Source organism: Topomyia yanbarensis, chromosome 2 (genome assembly GCF_030247195.1).
Source record: "Topomyia yanbarensis strain Yona2022 chromosome 2, ASM3024719v1, whole genome shotgun sequence".
Lineage (NCBI taxonomy): Eukaryota > Metazoa > Arthropoda > Insecta > Diptera > Culicidae > Topomyia > Topomyia yanbarensis.
Genome location: NC_080671.1, coordinates 451,547,367 through 451,558,577, shown reverse-complemented (window position 1 = coordinate 451,558,577; position 11,211 = coordinate 451,547,367). Strand labels below are relative to the sequence as shown.

The 11,211-nt window shown below is 40.8% G+C and overlaps 1 protein-coding gene across 1 annotated transcript in view; it reads left to right on the top strand.

Moving 5' to 3' along the window:
• Positions 1 to 487: 487 nt before the first annotated feature.
• Positions 488 to 11,211, top strand: part of LOC131685822 (centrosomin) — an 87,109-nt gene continuing 76,385 nt past the window's right edge. Inside the window, exon 1 of the mRNA XM_058969780.1 lies at positions 488 to 898. Coding sequence (XP_058825763.1) covers positions 804 to 898 — 95 coding nt within the window. The 5' untranslated portion in view covers positions 488 to 803. The remainder of the gene's footprint in view (positions 899 to 11,211) is intronic.

Below are 11,211 nucleotides of genomic sequence, written 5' to 3'. Positions count from 1 at the left end.
TAAAATATTATTGTGAAGAGCTCTGCGTCGAACATTAAACATTAATATTTGAAACGTTAATTCAATATCAATTCTTCAAAAGGGCTAATGAGATTTTTATAAACAAACTTATTTCGCTCATTACTCCGCTGTCGAGTCGAATTTCATGAAAGATACACATAAATCAACATCTTTACCCTTGGTAGAATCAATTTCAAATGTCTTCTGGGTTGAAAATACTACAAATTAAGAGAAATCAGCGAAACAAAAGTTTGTTTACAAATCTTGTTAGCCCTATTCTAATGTTGATATGGAATTCTATGAGTAATTCTTTGCTAGCTGACCCCTCGAAACAAATTACTTCTGTGGTTCGTTTTCCTCTGTCCCGCTGCCATCGAGATACGATTTTGAATGTATTCGTGCGATACAACGCGTCGGCGGCGCCAAATGTCATTTTTGTATCGGCTCGCAGTTTGAAAGAAAACATAAACATAAAAATAACGCTCTTTTCGCGCATGTTGCAAGGCGATCGCAGTAAAAGTGCATGTCTTTTTGCCGTTGGTGTTGGTTGTAATATTTTCGTCGCTTGTTTCGTAAATCTATAACGGATTTCGTGCCAAGTTTAGTGTGTTGTTTTATTTTAAAATAATAAAAACCGAGCGGTGTGTGCAGTGGTTGCTGGTGAGTGGTTTCGTTTCGTAGTTTCTTTGAATAACGGTTGTGAATCGAGCGTTTTAAGTGCCACCATTTTTAATAACATTCTGAAAAAAAAGTTAATCCGACAGGCTTTGATTTGATTGGATTAATAAACTAAAGTGTAGACAATGAGTGCTCCGAATCTGCCGGAACCGGACCAAACATGCGACGAAACCCAAATTAGCAGTGTCCGTGAATGTATGGCTAGCTTTTCTGAGAGCGTGTAAGTACTATGCAAATTTGCTATTGATTTAGTATATAGAACCTGGTGGTATAACAATTTGTCAGGTCAAGGTAATTATCAAATAATTAAGCAATTCAACAGCTTATGAAATATATTTGTGAACGATTCTCTTAAAACTAAGTAATTTTCAAAAGCAAGAATGTGCTATCCACCTTCAAACAGATCAAAATTCGGCTGTATGCAATCCCTTTCGTAATCGTAAATCGCTAGAAAGGCCTCACACATGGAACAATGCAAAAATTCTCGTTTCGGTTTCGGAAAACAACACGGTAAACAGCAAAACGGCCAACAGCAAGCAAGAAAAGATGCCCATACCGAAGATCTAGTTTCCTGTTCACAATGAGACCGTATCACTGGAATGCGACATTTCCCACAGACGGGACAAGTAATCCTAAGACCTCCGGGACGCCAATTCTCCACCGTGGTTCGGTACAGCACTCTTCGACAGGTCCGGATCGCTTTTCGAGGACGATAGGTTCTCTTGTATAAAACCTGCTTCTTTCGACCCTGGTTTGATGGTCCGTGTATTAATTTCTCCTGCAGAGCATCCCTACTGGTTACTGTAGATAGTTCACTCTCGTCCGAACTTGAGAGGGACTGTTCGATTTTGACGTCAGCTGTGGACGCATCGGTGGTAGATCCAACAGTTTTTTCGATAACATCTTTCACACTACAATCTCGGTGGTCGTGAATGCAGTGTTCTTGAGTTTCCATCACCATCACCGGTAGGGATTCCATTTCAAGAATTGTTTGCTCCGGTTCCGCCGGTCGGCGATTTACGCTGCTATAATGGGACTGTTTATCTTTAAATAACTTTTCCATTCTTTTACTATCACAGTGATAATCTCGTAGATGCTGGATTAGATTACTCGCGTCTTCGCGGTCGTATTTCAGCACGGTTTCACAGATGACACACTTGACGTTGGGTGACATGGTCGACGGTAAGAAAGATTTTCATTTTCGTATTTCGGTTCACCAATTTCAAAGTTGAATCGGTGCGGTATTTTGTAAATAAACGCGATCTGTCAAATTCGATGAAAAATCTCATGGTTTACTGCTACTACTTTTTTTAAATTATCAAGATAATTAAATCGCGTAGATATTTGCTTTCCATGATTAGAAGAGATCGAAAAGGACAAACCAATACCCAGAACTTTGTCGGGTCAGAATTAGAACCATTTTAAAACTAGATCGACGCACACATGATTGGCACGTGTCTATGAAAACTGATAACCACGAAAGACGTAAAAGGATGTCCCTTTTATGTTAGGTACAGCAGCTCATTCTACCTGCTTTTTGGAGGGTGTACTTCCTTTTTTCGTCTCTTCTAGACTGCGGAAGGATCCTTTTTAGCGCTTATGGAAACAGCTGCTACTGTTTTGTAATGTCTGGCAGTAAATGTGAACACATGTTCTGAGCTACATTAAATTGTCCGAACCATAGAACAGGCATTTCAACAAAATAGAAATGTGACGTAGTACTGACACTAAACTTTTGGTCTAGGTTTCAGTGTTTTAGTGGGCAGTAAATTTGTCGTATCTCATAAATGCAAATAACTGTTCTTCAAATAGACGACGTTTTAGTCTCCTGTAGAAATGGAAATTGAGGAAGTTTGTTAACCACATGTTAACAAACGTTTTGTAGCAGCAGGGATTATACAATCTGATCTTTTCGTTGTTTTTTGAAATTTTTTTTCTTCTGATGATTTTTTCTGAACCGAAGATGATAAAATCATCTTACCGCTTTTTGTGTGTTGTGATATTTGTTAAAAATATTAGACGAGCGCGACTGAAAACCTTTTATTCGCCAGCTCCTTTTTTGCAGGATATAAGGCTTGACTAGGAGTTTGCCTAGGAACACAAATTGTGTTTCTGTTTGTTGGAGCTAGCGTCAATTTGTCACTAAGTTAGTGTCGGATTCTGATGTGACGAAGCCGAAAGACACATTCCATAACTATGTTATTTTATAGTAGATAGGCAGAATCCAGAACAAATTGGCCTAGAAAGACTGCCAACAAACGACACTGAAAAAAAAAATTAAGATGCTCAAATCAGCTGTCGACTCGCAGTAAATAAAGCGCCTCAGCAGAAGAATGAACACGTCAATAGTATCGTTGAAAGGATCATACGATTTCTTGGACATCAAGACGATTACAGATGCACCGATTATTCGGGCCGAATACAAGCCGATTTTGATTTATGCCGAATATACGGTACGCAGAAAAAAAAACGATTTTCGGCCGAATAGGATAAGTATTTAAAAGAAACAAAATAAAGTAAAATACTTATATGATTTTATTTAAGTTGACGCCTTTACTGATGATGTTGTTAGTACTGGTGGCACCTGCAGCGGGCATTAACTGTTGACCAGAGTGAAAAGCTTCGTTTCAATAACCAAACTTGAGCCTAGCAACAATCCCGGAAGACATCGCATTGTACTTCCCAGACGTTGCCACTTTCCTGCCTGCTTTACTTATCCTGTTAGCTGTGGCAGAGGGCAATGCTTGTCCGACTTATTCTCCACAGCGAGAGTGGTCGGTGCTTTTGTATTTTTGTCGTCGGCTGGGGAGTTGAAATATTACATCGATATACATACTTACATACCGATATACCGATCTTCAAAACGCACTGATATTACAACTTCTCACAATAATAGGTGGAAGTGGGGCTTTTCGGACCGCTGGTCAATTCCAACCCCCAGCTGTTTCTCAGCTATGGTAATATAATAAAAAGCCTATATATCATTTTCATGACTGTCATGTAGCTCTGTTCTGTCTCACCAAATATTGCGGTTCTTAGTTTTCGTGTGCGTGCGCTAGGAGCGAATGTTGCTTCGGACCGCTATTTTTTTTAAAAAATGCGTAAGCCGAAAAACAAGATTTTTGTTGACAACAACAATTAAGTAAATCAAGTGCATTATCGTGATATTAGATCTGCCGGATAATATCTTTTATTTATATCCCATTTTGGGTGAGACTATCAATTATTACTTAGGCCAAAATAGGAATTCATTTCTCCGTGGTCCGAGTTGTAACAGGGTTGCGGTAATTAGGACCTTTCATGTACTTTTGCGCAGAACCGTTTATACACAATACGGTAAAAGATCGGAAAATGTCGCCTTAGAAAATAAATGTGCGCAATTGATCAGGCTTTTAGGAAAAATATTTATTTGTGATTCGCTTAACACATTTCAGTTCTATAGCTCATAAACCCTTACTAGGCCCGAATTGGCCCAATTCCCTCTATATATTATATACCCTCCCCTAGGTTGACGGGTTTGACGGTATTGCAAACATCTTCAAGCATATTTAAGAGTCATTTTTAAAGAAGCTCTGGAAGACAACTGCTTTAAGATGGTTATTGCATTACGCCTCGATAGTGGTGCATCAAGGAGACCGAGAGGGCTTATGGGCCTTTTTTATGTTTTGTGTTTTTTCATACTTTGCACCAGCCCAAACTAACAGTCAACTAAGAGCCTGTGCGCACTGGTGTGGCCGATTGGCGCGTCGCCGTGGATTGACTTTTTCTGAGGGCTGTGTTTGCAGACATTGTTCAACAGCTAAACGGCAGTCTTTGTGAGCACGGCTCGCCGTGGAAGTCATTGTGTGTCGATTTATCGGTCGATCTCGTCAACGTGCACAGCCGCATTAAAAAAAATAACGGTAGAACCCTATTAGTTGTGTTGTGTTGTAATTGTAGTTTTTGGTACTAGTGTACAATTGTGTGCTAGTCGTGTGTCTATCTGTGTATGTGGGCGTCTGAGTATTTGTGACATATGGACCAGGGAATGGATGCAGAACTGGCTTATATGATGGAATAGTGGGTGATCCTTCTTGGGATTCGTTGGTCACTTTTTACTGGTGTTCAATTCGTGCATTCGATTCGATTCATTCGGATTGGATAAATGAAGGTGCGATTAATTTACCGACGCACGTCAATCATCCATTCCCGTCCAGCATAGCATGAGAAACATCTAACGGAATTAATTGTCGTTAATGGTAAATATATATCATTTTCTGGCATTTAGACGATTCCAAGTAGTTTTATTGTATGGTACATGTGTTGTTCAATTAATATTCAATAACAGTACTAACTCTACTCCCTGGGCTTGGGTGATGAGCCTAATGGGCGCGTACTCTTGCTTGGTCGATAAGAGTGGGAGATCAGAGCGAGTGCTGGTTCATTGATCTCTGCGTCTCATGACTAATAATCATTCGATCGAGTGTTTTGGCGGACGGCTGATATGGATGTTTCTACTTTCAAATGGGGGAACATACTGGTTCGGTTGTTCGGGGACTCATTTGATCTTGAGCATAGTGATCGAGTCATTCGATTCGGATCAATGGACTGTCATCTATGAGAGATGATCAGATGCATGTCATATTTATTTCTTTATCGCTCTCGCAGGTTGATGGGATTGACGATATTGTAAACATCATCAAACCACAATAGATTCAATAGAGTTATCTCAATATAAGGACATTCGCTCTTTTTAGTTTCTATTTGCACCAGGTTCTACTACTAGAGGTTAATAAGTTCTCATGTTAATAATCCACCAATTCTTATGACTACTCAGAATTTTTATTTATATAAGAAGTCCGCTTCAGGATGTTGATTACAATACGCCTCGATAGTGGTGTATCGAGGAGGCCGGGAGGGCTGATATGAGCTTTTTTTCTGTTACATACCTTTCCTCTATTTACCCTCTCATAGCCGACAATCAACTAGTAACAAATAGATAATTGGAAATTATGTGCTATGTGTGGTGGTTGGCTATTCAAGTATTGGTAGAGTTTGAAGTACTAATGTATATCTTTCATGTGATTATCATAAATTCAGCTGTATCTTGTACCTATCTAATCTATTACGTCTCTCATTTTCTTTTCGAGTCCTATACTGCCATTCTACACCCGCCTTCAGCTGGGTCAGCAAAGATGGTGATAGTGAACGTCTTAACACTCACACGTCCGGAAGTCTATCCTTGATCCTAGAAGCCTAGGTCAATGCCTTCAGCTGGACCAATTAAGAAAATACGCTCATACCTATTAGACAACACGTCTCATGGCAACATGACCGGGAACCCTATCGATATTCTGCCAGAATTCTAACCGCGCACCGAAAATTTAATATCAGACTCACGGTTCGCGTGACCATTCAAGAACACACCTTGCAAAATCACGTCAGCGCACAGACGTTAGAGCCCCTCGCGATTTTCCAAGTAACCTACGCCCACGAACTCGCAAACATGATTACACCCCGGTGATAAGGTGAAAATCTCAGCACTCATAAACTTACCAACACGATCTCAAGTGTCAACCTACAAACTCCCGCGCTCGCGCCATCATGAATCGGGATCGTCCGGAAGTATCTATCCTCGGTACAAACAATCTAGGTCCTTGTTAATTATTAAAAAAATAATAAAATTGAAAAATAACTACCATATCCACTAGACAAAACGTTCCATGGCGACATGACCGGAAACTCTAGTGATATGGTGTAACTCTCTCCCTGTCAGAATGTGATCCGTACACCGAAAACTAAAGATCAGAATGACGGTCCGCGAATATATAAATCGCCGCAGGGTTTCAAAATCGAATTTATACACGCGAAGTCACATACACGCGAGCACACGGGACAAACACGTCAACATACGAACGCTTAAGCCCTTCGCGATCATCTACGCACACCTATGCCCGCGATCGCGTAAACTTGATAACACTGCGGCAATTGTGTGAACGTTTTAGTACTTACGAAGTTACAAACGCGATCTCAAACGCCAACCCGCAAATGCGCGATCATGAATCGGTCACGTCCGGAAATCTTTAACCTTTATTCTAGCAATTTAGGTCCATACATTCAGTTGGACCAATCAAAAAAAAATAAAGCTCATATCCACTAGACCACGCGTTCTACGACGACATGGTTGGGATCTCTAATGATATGGAAGAACCCACTTCCTTCTGGAATCTGAACCGTACACAAAAAATTAAGTATCAGATTCACGGTCCGCGCGCGATCATTCTAGAACACACGCGAATATACGAAAGGCACACGGTTATGAAATAGAATTTATGCACGCGAAGTTACACGTTAGCACACGCGACATACAAACGCACACGCGATCGAGCACATTAACGTACAAATATTCGAGCCCTTCGCGATGATACACGCGATTCCGAGTCCCTACGCCCGCACATGCCTGAACCGTACAAAGAATATCACATTCAGAATCACGGCCCGCTACAATTGGCCTATTGCAGTGTTTTATTGGGCGACATTGCCTGTCTCGTCTGCAAATTGTAGTATGTGATTCTGACGGGGAGCCCTTCCGAGAACCTAGCTCTACAGCTCCAGTAGGACAACTCTCAAAAAAAAAACGCTCGGGGCCTTCGCGATAACACAAGTCTGACCACAAACGCGACCATGCAATTGCACTAATCCATACATACTTACGCCCGCGATTTCGCTTACATGAAAAAAGTTGAACCTATCAAAAAAGTGACACTCATATTCACTAAACAACATGGTGACATGACCTGGAATTCTAGTGATATGGGGAAACGGACTCTCATCTACCAGCTGTACCATGCACTAAAAATTAAGCATCAGACTCACGATTCGCGCGCGATCAAACAAGAAATACACACTACATCATTATTAAACCAAAATTATACACGCGATGTCACATACACGTGACAAACATGCTAATATACAAATGCTTGAGCCCTTCGGGACCATCCACGGCACCTACACCCGCGCTCTCGAAAACATGATAACATCGCGGTGATAAAGTGAATGTCTCAGCTCCTATAAATTTTCAAACGCGGTCTCAAGCGTGAACCTAAAAAATCCCGCGGTCGCACGATCATGAATCGGTCACTTCCGGATGTTTCTATCCTTGATATCAGCAGACTAGGTCCATGTCTTCAATTGGATCAATTACCACGTTACATGGCGACATGACCGAGGATATAGGATAGTGATATCGGGTAACTTACTCCTTGTCAGAATTTGAATTGTACACCGAAAACTATCAGAATGAAGGTCCGCGTGACCATCCAAGAACGCACGCGTATATAGGAATGGCCACGCGGTTGCAAAATCCAGTCTTGTACATGCGAACAACAACCGACCTGCAGTGACGTGGCCAAATGGGTAAAGCGAGGAATACTGGCAAAGGACTACCCACAAATCCAACTGATGATGAACCAAATGAATATAGTACAGGAGGCCATTCTAAAAAAGTCATACAGCAAAGGAAAGAGTCTTTCAAGCCTAAGTTTACCAACTGCTGGTAACGAACCGGACATCTGCTGATAAACTGTCTAGACACGGAAACGACGGATTGGCTAGACGCTGTGGTTCCTACGCTAATCCCGTGGGAAAACGCTCAGTTAATGGCAGTTGACGCGAACTATATACCAAGATTAGACGCGATGATTGGCTTTTTCCCTCAAAGTGTGAATGACGACAACGACACTATCAAGATTTACATAGAGAGCTAAAACGATGGCTAGAGCACCGACAAATTGAAAATAATTCTACGTAACACTCTTTTCGAGAAACATGTTCACTGTTGATGAGGCCTCCATGCAACATTTTAAAGCGAGTAACTTCCTTATTAACTACAAGTTTTGGCAAACAAATCTACGAAAAAAAGGTATGTATAAACCGAACTTAGATGAAATGCTAGTATCAAATGACGAGAAAACGGTAAGTTCTTTAAGTACTGGAAACCTAAATGTCCCGGAATCCACTGAAACCGATAAAAATTTACCGAATATAGAGTCCTCTCAAAAACAAATTCAAATTTTAAACCCTCTTTGGCTCAAAGTCGCCAAAGCAATTTTACGACCAATATCTTTCTGGGAACTTAAAGAACTCGAGTTACTCTTGGCTCCCGGTGGAACAGATAAGCTCTTGGCTTACGAAGGACCAGAAAAGTTCAGGCGAACCAATGGACCGGAGTTATTCGAGGCATTCGAAGGACTGGAACGCCTCTGGGCAATTTAAGGACTGGAGTCTTTCTGGTTGTTCGAAGGACAAAAAACATTCAGGACTTTCAAAAGACCAAAACCGTTCTGGGCCTTCAAAGGACGGGAATGCTGCTGGGCCTTCAAAGCACGGAAATACTGCTGGGCTTTCGAAAGACCAGACAGTTTCTGGGCTTTCAAAGGACTATAATTTTACCGGGCCTCCAGAAGACCGGAAAGGTTCTAGGTCCCAAAGGGACCGGAGTGTTCCGGAGTCTTCGAAGGACCGGAAGGATTCTTTCTGGGTCTTAAAACAACCGAAATATATTTGGGCGTCCAAAGAACTAAAATTATTCTGGGTCTAATGAGCAAACTCACTCTGGACCTTCAAAGGACCAAAAATGTATTAGGCTCTCAGAAGACCATCCTTTGCCGAAGATTCTTGAAAGAAAATATACGCCTAGCACTTATACAAGAACCCTGGGCGCATAATTACCAAGTTCTTGGAATCGGTGCACAAACAGGTAAGCTGATATATGATGAAAATTGTCCTAACCTTCGAACAGCTATTCTAATAAAAAGGGGGATCAATTTCGTACCCATATCACAATTTATTACTAAAGATGTAGTTGCGATTCGATTGGAGATTCCCACAACACGGGGGGAAACCGAAGCTTATATAGTTTCAGCCTATTTTCCCGGAGATATGGATACGGTACCTCCACCCGAATTAACTGCTTTTATTAGTTTCTGCAAAATGAAATGAAATAAACATTTCATTATTGGGTGCGATACGAACGCCCATCATACCATATGGGGAAGTACCGACATTACCAGAAGAGGCGAAGACCTTTTTGAATACATATACATAGTGGCGAATGAATCAAAGTTATCTACAAAAATCCTGGAAACACCAACTGGGAAAGGTATAAGTCAAAAGTACAATCTTAAAGCTTTTTATCTAATAGTACAATTGAAACAACAAAACAACCGGACAAAGTTGCAAAAGATATCACTGAAAGCATTATACAGGCGTATGATGCCAGCTGTCCAGTTAAGGAAGAAATCTCAAACAGGTGGGGGAACAGAACTTTTAATATTTTCAAAAAACAAAAAATTTCGGATGCTTCTTAATAGAGCAAAAACTTCGGACCAATGGGAAGAATATAAAAAGGCCCTGACAACCTACAATAAAGAGTTAAGAAAATCACGAAGAATAAGCTGAAGGTCCTATTGTGAGAACATTGAAAGAATCCCAGAAATAGCAAAGTTACAAAAAGTACTTTCTAAAGACAATTCAAATGGCCTCGGAAATTTAAAGAAACCAAATGGTAATTTCACTATAAATTCAGAAGAAACTCTGGAAATAATGATGGAAACACATTTTCCAGGGTCAAATTTAGTACCGAGGGACGAAGGAATAGGAATAGGGGTTGAAGAGAGCTGGAGGCCAACTATTCATCCCTACCTAACACCATATTCACACAATCTAAAATTGAGTGGGCCGTGAATTTCTTTGAATCATTCAAAACTCCTGGAAGGGATGGTATTTTTCCTGCACTTCTACAGATGGGTGGAGACGCACTGCTTGATTCCTTAGCAACAATCTTTGAAGCATGTTTAAAACTTGGTCACATACCAAACATATGGAGCCAATTTCGCGTTGTTTTCATTCCTAAAACCAGTAAAAAAAGAAAGCAAACCCAAAATCTTTTAGACCAATAAGCCTAACATCTACCGTGCTTAAAGTTATGGAGAAGATAATTCACGAGCACATAAAAACAAAATATTTACAACTAAATCCCCTTAGCAAATCTGGGGAGAAGGGGAGGAGTTGCTTCTCTAATCTTCCGGTCATCATATCACATGCTTTGGTATTCTTAGTATGTATAACAAACATGAAGATGTGAAACAAGGCGCCAAGAGCGCACTAAAATCCTGTCAATCCTATTTTACATTGGATTGTCTGCTCTAAATATATCACCAGGGGACCATTCATAAATGATATCGGATATTGACAATAGGGGAAGAGCGTCACGTAACGAGATAATAACTAAAAATGAATTTTATACGTATCAGCGGATCAGGGATAAAAAAACGAACAACATTGTTTATGAATGGCCCCCAAACAAAGAATATTCCATAACGAATATCACGTAACATCGGCGACAGAGCATTGGGATCAAGGCCAAGTTCCCCCTGGGTCGTGCAAAACTGAGAAGCAACATCAATTTAGGCACAGAGCGTGACAGCCAAGGAAACGGAAAGCCAGTGGCCCAAACAGATCAGGAACAGGAGGGAGGACTGCGAACAGGGAAAC